At 42.1% G+C, this 23,929-nt stretch overlaps 1 protein-coding gene across 1 annotated transcript in view; it reads right to left on the reverse strand.

Annotated features, from left to right (window-relative positions):
- Window positions 1-2,972: 2,972 nt before the first annotated feature.
- Window positions 2,973-23,929, reverse strand: part of LOC142463848 (uncharacterized) — a 62,898-nt gene continuing 41,941 nt past the window's right edge. Inside the window, exons 9-17 of the mRNA XM_075566660.1 lie at window positions 19,166-19,343; window positions 18,043-18,138; window positions 15,646-15,686; window positions 14,619-14,747; window positions 10,618-10,716; window positions 9,097-9,225; window positions 7,842-7,887; window positions 3,827-3,935; window positions 2,973-3,209 (exon numbers count right to left, since the gene is read on the reverse strand). Of these exons, the coding sequence (XP_075422775.1) occupies window positions 3,044-3,209; window positions 3,827-3,935; window positions 7,842-7,887; window positions 9,097-9,225; window positions 10,618-10,716; window positions 14,619-14,747; window positions 15,646-15,686; window positions 18,043-18,138; window positions 19,166-19,343 (993 nt within the window). The 3' untranslated portion in view covers window positions 2,973-3,043. The remainder of the gene's footprint in view (window positions 3,210-3,826; window positions 3,936-7,841; window positions 7,888-9,096; window positions 9,226-10,617; window positions 10,717-14,618; window positions 14,748-15,645; window positions 15,687-18,042; window positions 18,139-19,165; window positions 19,344-23,929) is intronic.

Below are 23,929 nucleotides of genomic sequence, written 5' to 3' on the forward strand. Positions count from 1 at the left end.
CAATACAGTGATTATAAGAAACGTGTACATATCTCCCTTTCCCCTCAACATCGACAGGCACACATAAATACACTATCAATTTTCACAGAATTGGGGCTCCAGAGGAGTATGGTTATTATCAAATTATTTTGTCTTTAAGTAAGAGTAATGGGATTATCGAGCAGTAATGTAACTACTGGAGTGATTTATTATGTCCAAGTAACTGTCGTCTCTCTGATTACCCTGTTCAATAACGCTGCTAACCTGTGCTGGACAACACTGCAGTCCAATGTATTTGAATGGAGCTGTATTCTTCTCCAGCACTGGGGAACACCTTCACAACATATTAAATAGGAGCCTGAAACTCTTGAGCCCAGATTCACTGAAGTGTGCTAAACCTGAACTTCTATTCAAATGAATGAGATTAAAGGCGTGCTAAAGATGAGCACCGTTTAGGGAATATGGGGCAGACTTTGTCAACACAAGGCACAATAGTTTTCAAGGAAATATCAAGGGGGTTTCAGCGTTGCGTGGAATGTTTATAATGTCAGGGGGAATTTTTCAGTGATGTACCGAATTCGGTGTTATCAGAATCTCTGAGTGTTGCGAAATAGTCATTCGCTAATATCATACATTTTTTTCAAACCCGATTCCAAGCCAAATTCTGCACACAGTATGTATAGTAATAGTCTCTCTTATACTATATGGCGTGGATAGTGTTCATAGTGCTGTACATAGACTTTTGTAGTCGCAATGAGTCTCTGCCCCATAGAGTTTACAGGTGGTTGGCGTAGGTTCTGTTGGGCGCTGGAGGATGTTCCAGAAGATATGTCGAAAAAAGAAAGACAAAGTACATACAGTATAGTGTAATATGTTCAGAAAAAAAACCCCACAAAACTTGCTGATGCTCCTACAGAGTTAAACTCACACTTTAGTCGTCTTGAGTTTTATGCTTGAAACGTTGGTAAATACGGAATGGTAAATAAACCTCCTTGGAGATGGAGTGGCTTAGTGAGTAAAGACACTGACTGGCACTGAGTGTGAAGCAGGGGAACCTGGTTCAAGTCCCGGTGTCAGCTCCTTGTGACCTTGGGCAAGTCACTTTATCTCCCTGTGCCTCAGGCACCAAAATCATAGATTGTAAGCTCCACAGGGCAGGGACCTGTGCCTGCAAAATGTCTCTGTGAAACTAGCAGCGCTATACAAGAACATGCTATTATTATTATTAAGATGACTAAAGTGTGATTTTAAACTCTATAGGAGCATCAGCAAGCTGTGCGTTCTTTCCTGAACATACTACACTATATGTTCTTTATCTTTCTTGTTTCCACATATCTTCTGGAACATCATCCCGTGCTCAAGAGAACCTACAGTACGTCAACCATGTCCTAATTGGGTTTACGAGAGAACCCAGGTTTTTTTAGGCTGCAGAATATTTATTTCTTTCAGAGACATTTCTTTGGACTTATCAGTATATTTAGATTTTTTTTGCACAATATACGGCTCAACCCCCTTATAACGCTGTGCTTCGGGTCCAAAGAAAGAAATCGCGTTATAAGCGGATCGCGTTAGAAATATTGAACAATTGTATGCATTGTACAATAAAGTATTTAAGACACCAATAATCGTGTTGTAAAGTATTCATAAATATGAAAATTGGGAGCCACCCTTACATCGCGTTATATGCGGATTCGCGTTGTAACGGATCGCGCTATAACGGGGTTGAGCTGCATCATACATTTTGAACTGTATATCTATTTAATTTTTGCACAACATTGCATTTATACAGAGTATTGTTTAGTGCTAGCGCTTTATGTATGCCTCTTTTTTTTTTTCCTTATCAGGGGAAGAGGTTTAGGAAAGCACAGATTTTTTTTTAAATCTCTCTTAATATCTAGGGAAGAGTTTTTTGGAATACACAGTTTAGGGATTTTTTGGGAAAGTTTTATGGATACAAATTATGCTGATTATGTTCTAGCAGAGGAAGATTTTCGGGGACTAAGAATTGTAATTATCAATGGAATAACTGTATAATACTGTATTATCAAACAGGTTGAAGGAGTAGCGAAGAGGTAATGTTCACAGCCTTTGAATGTCGGCGTACCATTTTTAAATCTGAGTGTCCGCTCTCCTTGTGACTTTGGGCAAGTCACTTTATCTTCCGGCATCTCGGGTACCATATTGTAAACTCTATGGTGCAGAGACTCATTGTGACTGCAAAAGTCTATGTACAGCACTATGAACACTATCCACGCCATACAGTATAAGAGAGACTACTACTATACATACTGTGTGCAGAATTTGGCTTGGAATCGGGTTTGGGAAAAAAAAATGTATGATGCAGCTCAACCCCATTATAGCGCGATCCGTTACAACGCGAATCCGCTTATAACGCGATGCAAGCGTGGCTCCCAATTTTCGTATTTATGAATACTTTACAACACGATTATTGGTATCTTAAATACTTTATTGTACAATGCATACAATTGTACATTATTTCTAACGCGATTTTATAGCGTGATGTAATTCTTTGGACTCCAAGCACAGCGTTATAAGAGGGTTGAGCTGTATTAGCGAATGACTATTTCGCCACACCCAGAGATTGTAGGAGACTAGCCTGAGAATGGCACACATTTCTGAATGCAACTTTCAGGTACATCATGAGTAACAACCGTGTGTGGGATTGATTCATTTTTCATAGAAAGAAGAATGCTAGTAAAGGATGTCATGCTCTGAAGCTGGGAGGTGGGAGGCCCAGGACAAAATATCAAGATGTCCATCTGCACTGAAAGGCTAGTGATAACAGGTGTATTAAAGGTGGGTGGAGGTTCATACATTAAAGGCATACTTAAAAAATGCTTGATATGTAATGTAGTCACAAAATATGCAGAAGATGGGTATACAGCAGCTTTGGAAAATGGGCATATAATCTGGGCTTGGTCTCTGCTGCCAATTTCCATGGGTCCATTTGAGATGATAAAAAGAGGAGGGATGCACAGATGATTTCAGAAAGCCGGGGATTTAAAGAGGAGAGGCTGTGATGGGAGGGTTTCATGGGACATATTCACAATATGCACTCGACTGGCTCACAGCCACAACTCAGCACGTAGGTAGTTGGGTAGAGCAAGATAGTCCCATCAAGACACTGCAGCATCACCTCTTGTTCCTCCACTGTGTGTTCCTGGCAGCACTGGCAGTTTCTGTCCATTTTGTTATTTTTTGGTGAATAGCTGCGAAGAAGATAAGAAGCATATTAGACAAACTAGTGCAGATAGCGGGCTATTTTTGTTTCTAATACATTTTTTCCACAGAGATATTGCTTTCCTTACATGTTATGAAGGTTTCTGTGAAGATTTATGGAAAAAATAGTTGTTGCTAAAACTTATTACCCTGTGCTGCTGTATTTTATCCTAACTTCAATTGTGAGGAATTTTGGTTCTGTAGTTCCTTGACACACTTCTATTTTTTGTGCTAATACAATTCCTGTTTTCTTTCTATAACATAATGTAGTTTCTAACTCCTACCATTCCAGATAAAGATTTTATTTGCTTTCAAATGTCTCTCAAAGTAGCAATCCCTCAAGAAACCTAACGGAGTATAACTCTAAAATGTTTTATCTTTCCCTATGAACGTGTCCTGCACATAAAAAAAAAAAAAAGTAGTGTTAAAAATAAGATTTTTTCTGCTCTAGCTTTTAGTAACTTTGCATTGGTGAACCACCAAGATAATGCACACTATATGATATGTACTAATCAAAGGAATAATTAAATCATTGGGTTTTCATTTCTCATGTTGGAAACCACATTGCGGCCTCAACTCTTACAGAGCTGGAAAGAATTGTACTCACTTAGAGCTGCTAAGGCAAAGACCCTCACAGTATGGAACGTCTTCTGTAGCCTTACACGACCCACTCTGCAGGACTGTCGTTTTGAACAAGCGTTTGCAAAGCTTGGGGGCTAGAGAAAGAGAACATTATTTACTGAGACTGTTTGGCAGTGATTTGGAGATTTTTCCACCAGGTTTAATGGTTATAGTTTTGTGCGTTACATGGGCATAGTTTCTGTCTGCTAATACGTCAAAGATTAAATAGGTTCCCTTTATTTTCTGTCACTGTAACCCTTTGGTAGGAAGAATATATAGGATACGTTTTGTCCGCGGTGTCAGTCACTTCACTTTTTCCCACTTCATTGGAAAAGACTAACTAGAGCGACCATACTGTAGACATCTTTTGCATCTATCTCATAGGGGGCTATGCACTAAGCTCCGTGCTTTCGCGCCGGCCTGAAAAAAATTATCACGTCCGATAAAAAATTAAGCCGGCGGGGCGATTCACTAAGGCCCTCAGCCCATTTTCTATCGGACTTACCCAAAACTGGCTTATCCTGCGTGCAATGTTTTTTCCCTCTGCTAGCGCACTGAAACTTCCCGTATGCTAGCTGATAGAAAAAAAAAGAAAACACATTTTTAGGGCCAATACTATATTAAAAAAAAAGCTGTGTGTGCTGTGCACGCGCATAGTAAGTGAAACTTCTTTGACTTTTGTCACAGAAATAGTATTTGTGTTGGTGATGTTTTAATTAAAAATGAAAATACAATTTCATTGACAAAACGCAAATAAATTTGACTTATAATGCGCGTGCTCGGCACACGTGTGTCAGTCAGTGTATGTATGTGTGTCAGTCAGAGAGTATGTATGTGTGTCAGTCAGAGAGTATGTATGTGTGTCAGTCAGTGTGTGTATGTGTGTCAGTCAGTGTGTGTATGTGTGTCAGTCAGTGTGTGCATGTGTGTCAGTCAGTGTGTGTCAGTCAGTGTGTGTGGATGTCAGTCAGTGTGTGTATGTGTGTCAGTCAGTGTGTGTCAGTCAGTGTGTGTGTGTGTGTCAGTCAGTCAGTGTGTGAGTGTGTGTCAGTCAGTGGGTGAGTGGGTGTCAGTCAGTGTGTGTGAGTGTGTCAGTCAGTGTGTGGGAGTGTGTGTCAGTCAGTGTGTGAGTGAGTGTGTGTGTCAGTCAGTGTACGTCTCTCTCTCTGTGTTGTGTGAATGTCTCTCTGTGTCGTGTCCTCCTCCCCCCTTCTCCTCCCGACTCCCACTACCCCCGGCGGAGCTGCGGACACGGCTGTGTGTCCTGCTGCAGCCAGCCCCCCGGCGACACCCCCCCGCTCCTCTCTCCCCCCCCTCTCTTCCCGTTACCGGAGCAGGAGCGACAGGGCAGGGGGTGGAGCCTCGGCCTCAGATAGCTACCCCACCACGGAGCAGCGTACTCCACAGCAGGTAGCACCGCAGAGCCCGTGCCGGCAGATGGGGATGAAGGGACCCCTTAACCGACGGACAGCCCCTCAACCAATAGTCAGCGGCGAGCGAGACGCGACAGCCAATCACCAGTTGCCTCCCAGCAGCGCCCTCTGCCAATCACACCCCCACGAAACCTGCCATCCACAACATGGCTATGGACAGAGCCTCTGCGCATGCGTTTAGGGGGACGGCTGCCAGTGTGGAGGAGCGTTAGGAGTGGCAGCGGTGAGTAAATGTTGAGCGGGTGGGGGGGGGGGGGAGGGGAGCGCCGCCGCATGTCAGCGGCTGTGTGGGGGGAGCGGCGGCAGTTCGATGATGACGATCCCTCCATGATCCCGGGGCTCCTCTCCTCCTCCAGCGGGACACAGGGAAGGGGAAGCAGAGGTAGAGAAGAGGGAGGTGAGAGGCTGAGCAGCGGCTCCTCCTCTCACAGCTGGAGGACTTGCGGGGCTTCCGCCATCTTACTACACCCGCAGCACCGGAAGCTCTGCGCCAGCCATCTTGGTATACCCATGGCAGCGGACGTGTGGGGGTAACGGTGGCCGTTAGGAGCGGCGGCGGCGACATGTGGGGGGAACAGCGGCCGTTAGGAGTGGCGCCGGTGGCTATCGCCGCCGCCACCGCATGTCACAGCAGACGTGGGGGGGGGAGGGGTTAAGCCGTGACGTCACTTCCGTTTCACATTTCGTCTCCAACTGTCCAGTTTTACCCCATCAGAATAGGGGTTTCACTTCAAAAAAGCCGCATGTAACATTTGCATGGAGATTTGCCATCTCCATGCAAGGCTGTTACAGGCGATCGTACACTAAATAAATACATTTCAATAATAGTGTACATGAGCAGGGGGTCTCCGGAGCTGAACAGCATTGGTTTCAGGTCCGAGGACCCCCTACTTCAGGAGATACAGGCCCCGTTATGGGGTGCCGGTATCCCCTGCAGAATTTCAATGTCCCGGTCACGTGACGCGGACGCTTGAAAGTGCGGGGGATACTGGCACCCCATAACCAGGCCTGTATCTCCTGAAGTAGGGGGTCCTCGGATATGAAACCAATGTGGTTCAACTCCGGAGACCCCCTGCACATCTACACTATGAAACACATGTATATTAGATTTAACAAACATCAATACACGTCCCCACAAACCGCCCCCCCCCCCCACCACGCCGCCCTAACACATACAGTACAATAATGTGCAAAATTACTATTATCCAGATATGGATAATAGATTATTTGCCCATTATTAAACACTTAATGGTAAGTAATATATTGAATGTTTGTAAATGTCTCTTTTTACAGGTTTCTTCATTGGATGTGTTTTTTTATTTTTGGGGGGAGGCACATTGACTGATAATATATGAATCTGTACAACTTTAGGGTACAGATTAATACATTATTATGATGATATTTGGGGGGCATATGTGGCTTGGTATTGCTGTTGGTTTTTTTAATTTCAATTTCTTATGTGGATGTGATTGTTTGTTTTTTTCCTGCTTAATGGTAATAAAATGTTTGCGATTGGTGTTCGTTTGTAGTTAATGTTGTATTATGTTAGCTAATGAGTTTTATGGTTATTTCAGATATTGTTTGAATTTATTTCTTTGTCTTTTAATGTTTACATTCATTAATGTTGTAGTAATTCATTGGTTTGATTGGTTAGTGTTACTATTCATTTTGAGTTAGTTTAGGAATTAATTGGTTTCATTGGTTAATGGTTTAATTAATTCATTGTTGATGTTGTTACTGCTTGTATTCATTGGATTAGCTGGCTACTGGTTTTATTTACTTTATTTAGGTATGCTAATGCAGTGTTTAATAATGGGCAAATAATCTATTATCCATATCTGGATAATAGTTATTTTGCACATTATTGTACTGTATGTGTTAGGGGGGTGTATTTAGTTAGAAATAATGTTTAGTATTTTTGTAGGCACAACATTGGTACCGCAGGCCCGCGGGTACCCCGGGACGGCCGCAGGGTCAGCCTGGGACACCCGCACGACCCCTGGCCTCCCTCGGGGACCCCCGCGGGGTCAGCCGGGGACACCCGCCGGCCTGTTGTATGGGTTTTGCGCCTGCAAAATTTTTTTTCTAAGTCCTACTTTTTTTATCACCTGCCTTTAGCTGGTGAGCTTTATTCAGCGCAACTTTCACGTACGATAAGTTTGCGTTGCTTAGTGAATCCCGCAGAAGGGAAGGATTCAGCGCAAACAGCTCATCGTACGAGTAAAGTTGGACTTTGAAAAATTTCCAGGAAAAAGTCAGTTTTAGAGCGCAAAGTGCCTGTTTGCGCGGCTTAGTGAATAGCGCTCGGCGGAACTTCACGTTCTAAGAGCACTTTGCGCTCTTAAAATGACTTATCACTGCTTAGTGCATAGCCCCCATAGTGTCACTGTGTGGGGGTACAAGAGGCCAGTTTGGGGCTAAAGGAACATCTGCATCACCCATGGGTTGGACATACATGCACGATGGGTCATAGGTCCCCTCACTCACAATGTTTTAGTTGCCATGCTTCAAACTGTGTCAATGAAATCTTAATAACTGATATCTTGTGCATGTACATAACATCCTTACCCTTGCATATTTCGCAACAGCCATCTGGGCTCTTCTCAATAGTACCCTAGACAGAACAGACATTTTGTTAAAAAAAATACCATATATGATAAGATGACCATAGAAGCTGTCCCTTCTTATTCATCTTTATTACACCCTTGACCTTCTACCCATCTCAGAGCATTGTTACTAGTTTGAGCAAGAGATGCATATGTAAAATCACATTACCTGCCTTAATTGACATGTTTGTCATGTACTCAAAACCTCCTGAAAGAGTAAACTGAATACCTGCATTCATCCCAGCAGAATCTAGAATGTATGTATGTAAGATCATCAATCAGAAATCTGATAACTAGTACCAAGCATAATAAAGAAATTAGATGTTAGTCATACGTGAGCTATGAAGTGGTCATATGCCGTTTGTGGGCAATGATTTAACGAAATATGTACATGGTCATTGTCTAATAGTTTTGGTGTCTCTCGGGGGTAATTTTATAGCTTTCAAAGTTGTTGTACTGGCTGCTTTTGGCCAAAAATTCCCATAGACTTAAATCTGCATTCTCAGTCCGAAAATGGCCAGAATGGCATCTTTGAAATATATACTGTAGCATTTACCCCCTAGCCTTGCACAGCTTTTTTTCTTCTGTTGATTCCCTATAAGCAATAGGCTGAGTTCATAGAGACTCCAGCCGTGCGGGTGCTTTCCCTGGTCTTACTTTGCGTGCCATCTGGGGGCGTGTCTGGGGGCCGGCCAGTGACATCACGGAGCTGGTTCGCCCTCATTGGGCGAACCGCTCACATGGCAAGCCCTCCGCTCCCGTCAGTGCGGAAACAAAAACATTTTTGTCTGCTACGCCTCCGCACGCCTGCGGAAGCGTGCGTGAGCCCCTGCTAAAGCTGCCCTCATTGCGGCTGCAGGGGCTCACTGACAAGCATAAGCGCGGTTCAGCGCGGCTCAGCGGCTAAGCGCTGACCATGCCCGCAGCTTTAGGAATGCACATGAGGAGACGTCTTCTCAATAAAGGTCTCTCTAATGGGACTGTATTTGTAGGGGGTTAGAGGCCGGGAAAGTTTAATATATTGTCTGAGCTTCCCTTCTTTAAGCTGAAGACTCCGTTGGCAGTTACAGTGTGGAAGTTATATTGCAGCACATTAAGCTTCTGCTTGAGAAAGGACTAGGGGCACCCAAAGAAATAATGCGCTTTTAACATCTTTGCTCCAGTATTAGACTCTACAAATGTTCAGCATAGAGGAGCTTGTAGATCAGGTAACTTACAGATTCACAGTCCTCTGGTTTTAAATCACCACAGGTCCTCTTCATCACAACAGTGGAAAACTGTCCCTGTGACATTTGACATGTGTAGGAAGTACAGGTGTCATTATCTGGGGACCATGTTTCTCCAAGCTTTATAAAATAAATAAAACGGAGACAGCGATTAATACCCCACAAACTTGGGTGGAAATGTCTAGTAGCTATGGGTCCCGCGGAAAACTAGATTCTTGGGCAGATGGTGATACCTCCCAGTGGAGCAACATAAAAATGTTACTTTATTTCTTGGGTGTGCAGACACCGAAAGTATAATGTAATTAAAACAATTGACTACAACAAGAAACAGATGAGAAAACAATGGGCGTATTTATCCCTTGACTAACAAAAGTAATCCTCAACTTACAAATGAGATACTGCTGCTGATTACAAAGGGTGGCTCAACATCCTGTTAAGCTTGTGTGAAAAAAAAAGAAAACAGGGTGTGAGTTGATTGTATTTACATCTCTTAGTCAAGGGATCGATGCGAATGCCCGTTGTTTCACCAGCTGTTTTTCTTTTGTAATTTTAGCGATGTAGTGAGGAGGGAGCACTGCACAGTTTTTGGTTATGTTAGATTCACTGAAATTGGAACCTTGAGCAGTAGTTATCCATTCTTTTTTGTGTCACATAATGTAGTTGAGGAGAAAAAGGTCCAAAGCCAACACAGGATTCAAAAAAACATACAAATGTATTACTAAAGCAAGGTGCAATCTCCACTCCCCCCCTCCTCCTCCACCCCCCCAGCCCCTGTGCCTCCTCTCAATTCCAATAATTTGCCTTACTCGCTGACATCCATTGGAACAAGCTCCCCCACCATATTCAATCTGCACTTCCCTAACTATCTTCAGAAGCCAACTCAAAACTCATCTCTTCTCCATCGCATTACATGATCCTCTGTGAACCTCCTTCTATCCCATCCCTAACCTCCCCCCAGCTTCCCCAAAGTCCATGATCTCCCCTACCCTCACCCCTTCCTAAAGTCTCTCCAAAACCCTCCAAAGTCACCCACCTCACCGATACAATTACCTCCACTGTCAGACCCATCACCATGCCACCGACATGACAAAATCCAGAGACCTGAGCCCAACCCCTGCCCACCAACCAAGCAAGCTCTCAATGCACCTAACCCATACCCGGCCATAATGTATACACCCTTGCCCACCACAAATACATCTTAACCATTACTCAATGTCCATCACATGAAATGTTCCATATGTAACTCAACCATTGTTTTACTAACTAATGTCCAAAATAAGGGCGCCATACTGTATACCGTAAATGTTATAATTAAATGTACATGGTTGCTACCACTCCTCTTATTTCATCTTTCGAATTTCGGCGCGCTCTCTACATCTTCCTCTCCGATTGACATAATAACACAGAGAGCCTATTGTCCATTGAGTCAGTAACTCTCATATTTGAAATACGTTGTATTTATACGGTTACATCAGCTGCAGGATTGAATAATGACACAGGTAAAAGAAATACCTCCAGGAGCTGAATGCTTCCACTGAAAGTTGTTACAACGCATGCAGTCTGCACACACTGTCCACAGCATTCTCCAGTAGTAACCTCATACGTCTGGCCCTGGGGCGAGAAGAGAATTGTGTTACTCAAAGTAAGGACACCAGCTGGGAGGTCAGAGAGGAGCAGGGCTAGAAATATCTGTGCATGTTATAGTGAGAGAGCAGTCGAGTAAGAGACCGCTGTTGTGCATCTTGTATAAAGAGGGAAGCAGCATGAGAGATAGCTGTGTACCTTTTAGTGAGAGGGGTGGAAAGCAGAACAAAAATGGATCTTGCACAAATAGAGTGAGATATACTGTACTGTAGCTTTGGCTCTTGTAGTGACATACACCTGAGAAAAATTAAGAGAGAGCTACAGTAGTCATATAGTGAGAGGGAAGTGGAGTGAGAGATTGCTGTCTGGGCATCTGATAGAAAAAACCTGTGCATAATAGTGAGAGAGAGATGGGCAGTCCACAGTGAGACAGCAACATACTGTAGAGCTTACATTTTATAACAGGAGCACAGCAAAATGCGAGACAGCTAAACTCCAAGACGTAGATTCAAAAAGCTCCATTAGTGACTTAATGAGACGTTATATTAAGTTAACTTCTTATTAAGTGCTACAAGGGATCTTCAAAGCTCGCTAACGATGTGTTAAGTGCTGTCTTACAGCTGAGACAACCTGCCTATACTTTAACATCCGTTAATGTGGACCACCTCAACGCATATCCACAGCAGGCGGTTAATGTTAACACTGCATTATGGATTACAAATAGGCCATCGGGCCCGGATTGATTTGGCTTCTTGATTTTTCTGTTTTTTTTTGTTATTTTTGCCATCGGGCATATGGATTGTTGTTTTAGGCTGGTTTGGTAATTACATTTTTTTTATGGCTTTTAACCATTGGGTCTTTGAAATATATATATTTTTTATGATTGGGCATCGGCCCCTTTGGGTGGATTAGGTGTTGGCTCCTTGACCTGAAGATGGAGGCTGTCAACTAGGATGGAGTGAGTAAAATATTTATTTCAGTGTTTCCACTGAGTGCCATTATGATTACCTAAGTTCTCTTTGAGAGAGGCTATGTTGCCCCACTCACAATCACTTGGTTATTTGCAACCATATGTGTGTGTGTATATACAGGCATACCCCACATTAACATATGCAATGTGTCCAGAGCATGTATGTAAAGCGAAAATATACTGAAAAGTGAGCACTATCTTTTTCCCACTTATCGATGCATGTACTGTACTGCAATCATCATATACGTGCATAACTGATATAAATAACGCATTTGTAACAGGCTCTATAGTCTCCCCCCGCTTGCGCACAGCTTCGGTACAGGTAGGGAGCCGGTATTGCTGTTCAGGACGTGCTGACAGGCGCATGCGCGAGCTGCCGTTTGCTAATTGAACGACATGCCCTTACTCGCGAGTGTACTTAAAGTGAGTGTCCTTAAACTGGGGTGTGCCTATATATATATATATATATATATATATATATATATATATATATATATATATATATATATATATATATATATATATATATATATATATATATATATATATATATATATATATATATATATTACTCCTCTAGAATTAGATGAATCAGACACCGCACTGTAAGTCAAAGTATCAAAAAGGAACATTTATCATTCAATACACAAACATTCGGGTCCTGAGGAAGGTCCTATTTCTATGACACATACACTAGCTGGTCAGTGGCTAAATCTTTTCATTGGAATGCCTTGTACTGTATATTTTGTATAGTGTGTGTGTATATATATATATATATATATATATGTGTATATATATATATATATATATATATATATATATATATATATATATATATATATATATATATATATGAGAAAAAGAGAGGACCCCGCATCCACAAGACATATAAACACAGCTACTGTAAGTACCGACACTGGATAAATCCAAACTACAGTGATGTGTCGGTGGTGCTATAAGGGCAGTAAAATAGGATGAGAGAGAAAAGAAGGCCCTAAATAAAGCACTCTAGTATGTGTATAAGTACAAATCACATAAGGTTTATTAATGTATTGTCACAGAACAAAAATGGTTAAAACAAAGCACAGAAATGGTTAAAATACAGCATGGATCCCCTGTTCATTACAAAGCTAAACAAATCCTCCAAAAAGATGCCCAAAATACACTCAGATAGTATTCTGAAACACCTGACAAGATAAACCTGGTGTGACACCCAACAGACTAAGTAGTCACGGCTAGAGCTATGTGATCATCAGCAAAAGGTCAAATATGCCTACTATCCCCTGCAGTATAGGGTTTGTCTGAAGCGACAGACAAACCCTATACTGCAGGGGATAGTAGGCATATTTGACCTTTTGCTGATGATCACATAGCTCTAGCCGTGACTACTTAGTCTGTTGGGTGTCACACCAGGTTTATCTTGTCAGGTGTTTCAGAATACTATCTGAGTGTATTTTGGGCATCTTTTTGGAGGATTTGTTTAGCTTTGTAATGAACAGGGGATCCATGCTGTATTTTAACCATTTCTGTGCTTTGTTTTAACCATTTTTGTTCTGTGACAATACATTAATAAACCATATGTGATTTGTACTTATACACATACTAGAGTGCTTTATTTAGGGCCTTCTTTTCTCTCTCATCCTATATATATATATATATATATATATATATATCTCTATGTGTGTATAGTGAATGGATGAGAACAAGGCACTCCGTCAGGTAGATATAGGTGGGTGCAAATCCTATATAAGTCAAATAGGCTATACGATACCGTGTGAGCGAATATCAGAGGCAGCACTCCAGAAGGTAGTCAAAAAAAATTGTATTTAGTGTGACATATATATGTCACACTAAATACAATTTTTTTTGACTACCTTCTGGAGTGCTGCCTCTGATATTCGCTCACACGGTATCGTATAGCCTATTTGACTTATTCGCTCACACGGTATCGTATAGCCTATATATAAAATATGTGTGATTGTATTATAATATGTTTGCTTGGGGGTGTTATTATATATTGTGTATGTGTATATTGTGTGTGTGTATGTATATATATATATACACACACACACAATATACACATACACAATATATAATAACACCCCCAAGCAAACATATTATAATACAATCACACATATTTTATATATATATATATAGTTAAATAGTTATACGTTACCGTTCCAAGGATTGGTAAACAAGAGACAGCACTCAATGTTGAAAATCAAAGTGTATTAGTGATAGCAAAAATACATCCAGAAACCCAACGTTTCGGTCCTACAGAGTGGGACCTTCCTCAGGGTCTGTGCACCTGTGGCTTACCAGCACCTATTGGAGTGCCAACTGCCTTATCTGACATATATATATATATATATATATATATATATATATATATATTATACATAATAATACATACATAATATGTGATTGTATTATAATTTGTTTGCTTGGGGTGTTATTACAGTATATATTATGTTTGTTGCCCATTGGCCCTATTAAGCCACCTTTGGATATTAGGGCTAATGGTCAGTACTGTAGAGGGGGTTAAGTTTGTTGGAGGGGTAGGGATAGGTGTGTTATGGGGGTTGGTGTCCCATGTGGGGATGTTAGGCCACCTGGGGGGATTCAGAGAGTGATTAACCCCTTGCCCTCTTAACCCATAGCATAGATACCTTGCATCTTCCTTAGAATATGGCTAACACGAGCCAGCGTTACCTGCAGCTATCACCGGCGTGTTTCATCCCGATGTTAGCTGGCACAGCCAGCATCAGACATATGCAAATTATGGCCCTAACAGACTTATTGTTTTTGCATATATTTAGCTATGTGAATCTCCGTTAAACTCAGGGAAGCTAGCTCTGTTAGCTATTTAGGTAATGTCCCGTTAGTTACACTGACTTGGTTACAGAGCTTTGTGGATCTACCCTTTAGTGAGAATGAGTGGTGTTGGGGTATAACTCACTGGGGCGCAGTCTTTATTGCAGGTGAGTAACTGGCATGCCACCAGGTTCTTCTGGGATTGAGGGTCCTTCATAGAGGTGCAGTTACACTCCTCACAGCTCCCTGGAGGGGAAGGAACTATTGAACCGGGCTGCAAAGGGAAATTTAATGGCATGTGGGAAAAAGCATAGCATTAAATCATAGACAATTCAATCGGTATAATCTGTAGGTGAAAATTGAACAAGGATCTGTAAAGTGGCATTACAACCTTTTTCGTTATGCTAGTGGTACCTCTCTATTACCATACCCTTACAACTTCTGTTTTTATCCTTTCTTACCATACATAGCCCAGTATCCAGCTTTCCTTCATGTTTCCTTGTTGCTTCGTGCCCTTTATGCCTCAACAATCTGATGTCTTATCCATTGCTTTGTTATACCCTCCCTATATACCCAAATAACCTGTTGCTCTTCCTCCAGTACACATCATAATATCCTCATGGTCCTCTTCTCTACCCTGTTATGCACCTACCATTACACACCAACACCCAACTTTCTGCGTGCTGTTTTTTTTTTGTATTGTTAGATACTGCAAGCCAGTTTTAGGTAATGTTATTTGAAACCCCTTTAAAGTGACCAAACAAAGCAACATTTGAACATACAGTAGAGGCAACGTTTATTCTAACATTTGCTGTAAACTAGCCGGGTTACATTCTGGGTATGTGCTGGGTATGTGCTGGGTATGTTCTGGGCTAGTTTGAGGCACGTTTAAGGCATTTCTGCATTGACTAACGACCCATAGGATTAACACAGCAGGGATCCCTGGCAGTCTAATTCAGTTTGAATGGGACTGCCAGGGACCCCCGCTGTTAATCTGATAGGCCATTAATCAATGCAGAAATGCTGGGGCTAGTTTAAGGAAAGTTTAAGGCATGTATTCAGAATGTACCTGGGTGTTTCCTGGGTCTTTTGGGGAATTGCCACTGGTTTTTGTTAGAATAAGAGTTGCCTCTACTGTAACTAAAATAAAATATATATATTTATAATCATACCTTATACTCAAAATTATCCTCCACGCACACATCCTTCAGAACTGTAGGGTTGAAAGACAAATAAGTAAGTGCTTGGCCTTCAACATCTTGACCATTGATTCATGTGCATCTTAGAGGTTCTCCATCTGATCACTTATTTGTTGAGTCTCACAATCATAACGATAACAGGTCCTATTATTATGGTCCCCTGGGCTATCCAAGACATGCCTTTTATCTTTGTTCTTTCATTGAAGCATTCAGACTGCATGTACTCTATTTTATCATATTCCTTTATCTGGTAATCGATCTCTAGCAGGGACATGACCTATATGGCATCCATTGTTTAAACTGTCTGCTCTACAGGGTTCTTTCATAGAACTGTACATCTTCAGAAGTGCTAAACATGATATCTCTGCATGTATCCATTGACTTTGGTGGCCAATATTTGGTAGCCAACATTATATACGTTCCCAGTGACACTCAGTGATTATTTCACTGTTATTGTACAGTATTCATCTTTAGATCTGTCCATTTCTACAAATACAGGCTTTATCCATAGAAGTATGTAGAACCATCTCCTTAAACCTCTTCTCCTACTATAATCCCTAAGCTCACACACATTTTTAACTCCTCCCTCTACTCTGGTACCTTTCCCTCTTCCTTCAAACATGCAACAGTCATACCATTAATCAAAAACAGCAATCTTGACCATACCTGTCTTTCTAACTATCAGCCTGTCTCCCTCCTGCCTTTTGCCTCTAAACTCCTTGAACGTCTTGTAGTTTCTTGCTTACTCCATTTTCTCAACACCTATTCTCTCCTAGACCCTCTACAATCTGGCTTCCGTACTGCTCACTCCACCGAAACAGCCCTCACTAAAATAACTAATGACCCCCATGCTGCCAAAGACAGAGGTCATTACACTGCTCATACTACTCAACCTCTCTGCAGCATTTGATACTGTGGACCACCCTCTTCTTCTTCACATTCTCCATACTCTTGGCATTCGTAGCAAAGCTCTATCCTGGATCTCTTCTTACCTCTTCCATCATACTTTAAGCGTCTGTTCTGCTAACACCTCCTTCTCCTCTATTGACCTGTCTGTGGGGATACCCCATGGCTCTGTCCTGGGACCTCTCCTCTTTTCTCAGTACACACTCTCTCTAGGTGACCTAATCACATCTCTTGGGTTCAAATATCACCTCTATGCTGACGACACAAAAATGTACTTTTCAACCCCTGACCTTACACCTACTGTACAGACCAAAGTTTCTGAATGTGTCTCTGCGATATCATCCTGGATGGCCCTCCGCCGACTTAAACTTAACATGGGAAAAACAGAGCTCCTCATACTTCCTCCCAAACCTGGCCCCACTAGCTCCTTCCACATTACTGTTGGAAGTTCAGTCATACACCCAGTAGCGCAAATACGCTGCTTAGGGGTCACACTCGACTACTTTCTCACTTTCTCCTCTCACAATCAAAACGTATCTAAAACCCGTCACTTTTTTGTCCGCATTATCACAAAGATACGCCCTTTACTCTGTTGTTCGACTGCTAAAACTCTGACACAGGCCCTCATTCTCTTTGTCTCGATTACTGTAACCTTCTGCTATCTGGCCTTCCTGCCTCTCACCTGTCACCCCTACAATCTATCCTAAACCCTGCTGCCAGAATCACTCTACACTTTCCTAAATCTGTCTCAGTGCCTCCCCTGCTGAAATCGCTCTCCTGGCTGCCTATCAAATCCCGTATCACACACTCAATTCTCCTCCTCACTTTTAAAGCTTTACACTCTTCTGCCCCTCCTTACATCTCAGCCCTAATTTCTCGCTATACACCATCTCGACTCTTGCGTTCCACTCAAGGATGTCTTCTCTCTACCCCCTTTATATCCAAATCCCTCTCCCGCCTTTAACCTCTCTCACTGACTGTCCCACACCTCTGTAATGCCCTTCCCCTCAATACCCGACTAGCCCCCTCTCTATCCACCTTTAAGACCCACCTTAAAACACACCTGCTTAACGAAGTATATGAGTAACACTGTGGCTAACACTATACACCTGATACATAAAGCTTGGCCCCTTGCAGACGCACTTACCAGCACACCCTCCTACTGTATCTGCATGTTCCTCCTACCAATTAGATTGTAAGCTCTTCAGAGCAGGGACTCCTTTTCCTAAATATTTTTTTTTATGTCTGAAGCACTTCTTCCCATGATCTGTTATTTGTATTATTTGGTATTTATATGATTGTCACGTGTATTACTACTGTGAAGCGCTATGTGAATAAAGATATACATACTGTACATACAAACTAGAAATAATAGGTGCAGTATCTCCTGCACAAACCGTATCCCATCATCCATTTCTCCAGCTAATGAATTCTGTGCCCACACTAAATGACCTGGACACTTACCACAAGCAACATTGATGCAGCAGCCGGCCCTGGTGACAGTTGTCTCATAACCAGTTGAGCATGTGCTTGGGGTTGGACATAGATTGGGGTTGCAGCCTGTTTGAGACATAAGGAGGCAATGAAGAGATAAGCAAAAACAAAATTAAAAACCGGGCGCTTCTTAAACTATAGTGAATAATGCTTAATCTATATAATATAGGTGACAGTGATGTATAATTTTCAATTAATATCAATGTCCGTCTCCGTTGGATTGCCAGCACCTGTCTCCAGTGTTCTCCCCAGCTCAGTCACCTCCCACAGCTGATCGATTCAACGCGTGGTAGAAGCCACAGCGAAACGCGTAGAATCGATCAGCTGTGGGAGGTGACTGAGCTGGGGAGAACACTGGAGACAGGTGCTGGCAATCCAACGGAGACGGACACACCAGGCAGCTTCTTCCGCCCTGACCTGAGACGTCACAGGACGTGACGCGGGTACACGTGACGCATGCGGAAGTGCTCCGCCGCTCCTGGAGATACCGGCACTCTCCAACTACAGCTGTCCTCTCCCTCGAACATATATCATATTTGAAATGTGAGTGTATCATACATATTTTTCATTGCTGCTAATACAATTTTAGACCGTACTATACTATTGTGCGTTCTCTCTTTTCCTTTTATACATCCTTGGGAGAAAATTTGACCATCTATATATCACAAGCTTCCTGAATTTCTATCAAGAAACCACTCTGAGGGGGCATCCATTAAAGGGCTCCTGTCAGAGAGAGAAGGGTCTCTGATACGTCTATTTTGACATTGTCATTTGTGAGTACAACCATTGCAGAGACTATATATTTTTAGATTACTATTGTTGTACTATCTGCACCATTATATATATTTTTTTCTTTCATGTTCACGAGTTACACAGCGCTCCGCTCAATTGGAAAACTAATGAAGAGATAAAGCTGATCATCTCCATGTAAATGACCAATACACACTTCCATTTACACTGTATAAGCAAATCGTAACAAGAAGAATTAGAGAAGAGTTATTTGATGTTGATGCCATAACAAGATGTATTACGTTTTGGGCTTGGGGGCCTTCATTTTTATGTCTGCAGGCTGTACACAGTGTTGGATACTCACGACATTCATATTCATGGCAGCAACGATCAGATGGGGTCAACACCGCTATAAGTTCATATCCCGGCAAGTTACAGGTAGCTGGTGTTGTTGTCGCACAGAAGAATGGTTCGCAAATGACTTGAAGGGTGAATTCATTGCATAAACAGGTCTTGCAGTTGTCAGTCCATAAGTCACCCGGCTGAAAGATTAAATTAATTTCAGATCAACAATTGAAGTACAGCTCAACCCCGTTATACCCCCGTTACCACGCGGATCCGCTTATAACGCGATGCAAGCGTGGCTCCCAATTTTCGTATTTATGAATACGTTACAACACGATTATTGGTATCTTAAATACTTTATTGTACAATGCATACAATTGTACATTATTTCTAATGCGATCCGCTTATGACGCAATTTCATTCTTTGGACCCCAAGCCCAGCGTTATAAGGGGGTTGAGCTGTAGTATAGTCTGCAGACACTTTGTGCAGTGAAAGATTGTGTGGGCTAAGGAACAGACTTCAGTGACTACGGTATAAACCACATTTACTGAACTGTGTCAATTATGTATGGGTCTTTATGTGCACTAAGGTTTAGGATTATGTATTGTATCTGAACATATGTATCAATCCCTAAAACTATGTTTTTTTTTTTTGTTTTTGTTTTTTTAATTAAATTGACACTTGAAGAGTCACTGTGAATATCTCTTGTAGAATGGTTGAGTCAGTGATCTGTTTGGTGATTGGTAATATCTATGCTGTGATATGAAGAATAAGGGAGATGCAAATGTTGTTATGAAATGTATTATGATCTGTACCTGGGGACTTTATGTGTCTTCCCTTCTTATGCATGAAGTAAATCTACCAGATCTGTTGTGATGCAACATCTCTATGGTGAAAAAGATGGCCTTGTTGTGTAGTCGTCAACTAAGAATTAGGAAGGTTAGGAGTCTTGTGCTTGTACAAAGAATATGGGAATCTGCAGCCACGTTGGTATAATTAGAACAACAGGTCTTGCCACACAAAGAAGATATCTACATAAGTTAATATGACGCTATCAGTGATCCTTTAGTGAGCAGGATAATGTTACATCAAAGGCGCAATGTTTCAGGGATAACCCTTTGTCAGGTGAAAAAATAGTGGTCCTGGTGAGAATAAAACTCAGTTAAAAATCCAATAGTGACAGTGGAATCTCTCCCTTTCAGAATACACGCCAAACATAATGTATTCATGACATCGACAGCCCACAATGTATTCATGACGTCAGCTCCAAGGTCTATACGAGTCTGTTATACTGAGGAAACTGGCAATTATATATGTAGTATAATATACCCAGAGTGAGGTACAGTAAAGACCAAAGATTTATGGATCTCTATATATGAATGTAGAAAAATATGTAAGTGTTCTCCAACACTAAAAAAAGGAAATGTACACACACTGTATGGTGAATCAAAAAACGGGGATGTATTTGCTTAATTTAGAGTACATGTGGTGCCATACAAGGCAAACAAATGATGACAGGTTAGTACAGTAAAAAGTATATTAAATCAGATGGCTGAACATGCCCAAACCAGTCCACAGTAATGTAGAATCAATCAGGTAAGGTATCTAAAAAGGTAGTTGAAGTGTAGACCTGAATCTTTATGCTGTTGGTGTCCAGAGATTGTGATCTGCAAACTGGTTGCAAGACGTATCCAAACATTCATTGGGCTCTCAATCAGCCCTTTCTCAAGTCTAAGTGAGAGAAGTCAGTAAACCCTGAGGATTTCCCTAATAGAAGGGACCCATATCTACTGATTAGGTAGGTTTGGTGGGAGGGGAGATATAACACTGAAGATGGGTAATGGAAAACTAATTACCCTCCCTGAAGGCTTCCCTATGAAGCAGGGGCCTACAACTACTGTATAAGTAGCCCAGGCATAGTGTTATAACTTGTTGGACCGACTGACTCCTAATTCCCAAAAGCACTGTAGGCTGTTATCAGCATTAAGACCTTTACAGTGCATATAGTCCAAGCTGAAGATCCAATATGCCTACCTACGTAGGAGTGTTTTACTTTTGTCACCTCCTCTCAGAGAATTGTGTACTTGTTCAAATATAAAGAATCACCATTGTGAGATATTATGGTCATTGTCTCTTAAATGCCGTACCACAGGTGATTCTTCTTTTTTCTTTATGTGAATATCATTTTTGTGCTCATAATTTCATAGGTTTTAAAGTTTGTCCTATACAGAATAAAGTTTGCCTCAAAGGTAGAGATGGGGGAATCGTTTCCCGGATTCTCGCTGATGTTACCTCCGAAATCCATTTTGCGGTATAAAATCCGCAAATGGATTTGGGCGGGTTTCAAAAAACATCCATTGGATACAACCCGTGGACAGATTTGGAGAATCCAATTTGCGGATTCAGGAATCCATTGGCCGATTCTCAAAAATTTGCCAATGGATTGCTGAATCCACGGATTGGATTCTACAAATCCGTCCACGGGTTGCAGAATCCGCGGAGTGTATTGGTAATAATAATAAAAAAATATGCAAAACGTGAATCGCTCTTTTTTTTAAATTGATCCCCTGAAATCTGCAGACCAAAGGAACCGGCCGATCCGCTGCGGATCCAAATTTGCCCCAAAAAGTCGCCCATCTCTACTCAAGGGCATTTCAATGCATAAATTACATCGGCAAAAGTCCGGGAAGTTGAAAGGTTTCCATGTTTGCAGGTGATTGAAAGTGCCCCCCTTTACAATGCTATAATGAGGGCAGTGTAAGCAGGGGAAGGTTCCTGCTTTGGAATTTCTTCTGATGCTATTAGCACACTGATATGAGAAGAGGTTTTACTCAGTAACTATACATTGTATTAGAAGGCATTATTCCCGTCCAATCACCCCTGGTATTATTACACTGCCCTTGTGTGTATACAGATGTAGCAAGACTTACTGCCTCAGGAGCCATGGCTGGAAAAGCAAACAGCGGTGGCTCCAGATACAGTATCTGCCACACTGTGGGTTGTCACACTGTGGGGGGTCCATGCTTCCGGATCAGAGCCCCTGCAGCATTAATCCTCTAACTCTGGGGAAGCCATGGTTACATGACCAAAGCTTGCCCTGGTGCTGAAGAAAGTCTCTTGCTACATCTGTACCTTTTGGTTCGGACTGACTCCACACTCACTGAATTACTTAGGCTACGGCCACAGTGGGCGCGTGCACACGCGATACGGAACGCATGGCGGCGCACGCTCCCTTCTCCCGAGCCACCTGTGGACTTCAGACAATCTGAAGTGCTCGTGACGACGACCGGTTCGCCCTCATTGGCTGAACCGCCGCCGTGATGTGGCCATCGCTCGGCCGCCGCGCCAAAAGACAAATGTCTTGTCTTTGGGAAATGTGGTTGCGCTATCGCGCTTGTTCATGCGCACGCACACGCCGGATATGGCCGGCCCCATAGAGGGCCGTCTCTTGTTCGCGCCACGCATGCTGTCCCACGTGCCGTCGCGATCACTGGGACGTGGCCTTATAGTACCTGTCTCTACTCATCATGTGTTTCTACAGCCCGGTCAAACAAAACAATCTTGTTTTTGATACCCTGCAGTGATTTACCTGCTTGAGAGATCGAACATGGAATGACGTAATTATGACGGAGATACAATGATGGTCACCTGTCTGTGAGCCGAGACGACCCCCTGGTACCATCGAGACTAGATGATCTCCATTTGTGTGTTGTTCCGCTGATTGGTAACCTCTGTGTTTATCACAGTCAATGCTTTTATCCTACCTATCTGATGTATGCGGAATACTTACCTTTTTATATATAAAATGTATCTTTATGTACTTCGCTATGTGCATTTTGCGCTGTTCTCTTTTGTTTTTGACTCTAGTGCAGATGGTATGAGCCACTCTCTTGAAATGGCTGCAGACGCTTTAAATCTACCCTATACGGTTTTGTATTTACATTTATATCCCCTCAATTGGGTATGTGGGTATGCACCTTGTGTTTTAATTAGTCACTATTTGTGTTTTATCACTGTTAGTTTATATTAGCTGCGCACTTAACTGTTTCACATTTATACTTGATACCATGTTTTCAATTACCCATGTACACTATCTGCACCTCTTAATCTGTAGAACAGTGTGTTTTTATACCTCCCCTATGTTTCCACGTTAGTTAGCCCCACTTATACACTAGACACGTACACAATGTATGACCTGTTTTTATACAATTGTTTCATTAGAACTCATTTTCCTATTTGCAACCATGTACTGTATACTTATAGTTACTCTACTATGGACTACAACAGTGGTATACAGGAAGACCCCGCATTAACGTACGCAATGGGACCGGAGCATGTATGTAAAGCGAAAATGTACTTAAAGTGAAGCACTACCTTTTTTCCACGTATCGATGCATGCACTGTACTGCAATCATCATATACGTGCATAACTGATGTAAATAACGCATTTGTAACAGGCTCTATAGTCTCCCCGCTTGTGCACAGGTAGGGAGCCAGTATTGCTGTTCAGGATGTGCTGACAGGCGCATGCGTGAGCTGCCGTTTGCCTATTGGGCGCTATGTCCTTACTCGCGAGTGTACTTAAAGTGAGTGTCCTTAAAGCGAGGTATGCCTGTATATTATACTACATACAATATGTATAGCATTGCCCATTTCCTCGGTAGGACAGAATATTATAGACCTGGAGGCTAACGTAATAAAGACATTATATTTAGCGCGCATTTTGAAAGGGAGAGATTCCACTGTCACTATTGGGTACGTGATGGAGTTTTGTGCTCACCA

Source organism: Ascaphus truei, chromosome 12, assembly GCF_040206685.1.
Source record: "Ascaphus truei isolate aAscTru1 chromosome 12, aAscTru1.hap1, whole genome shotgun sequence".
In the NCBI taxonomy this organism is placed as follows: domain Eukaryota; kingdom Metazoa; phylum Chordata; class Amphibia; order Anura; family Ascaphidae; genus Ascaphus; species Ascaphus truei.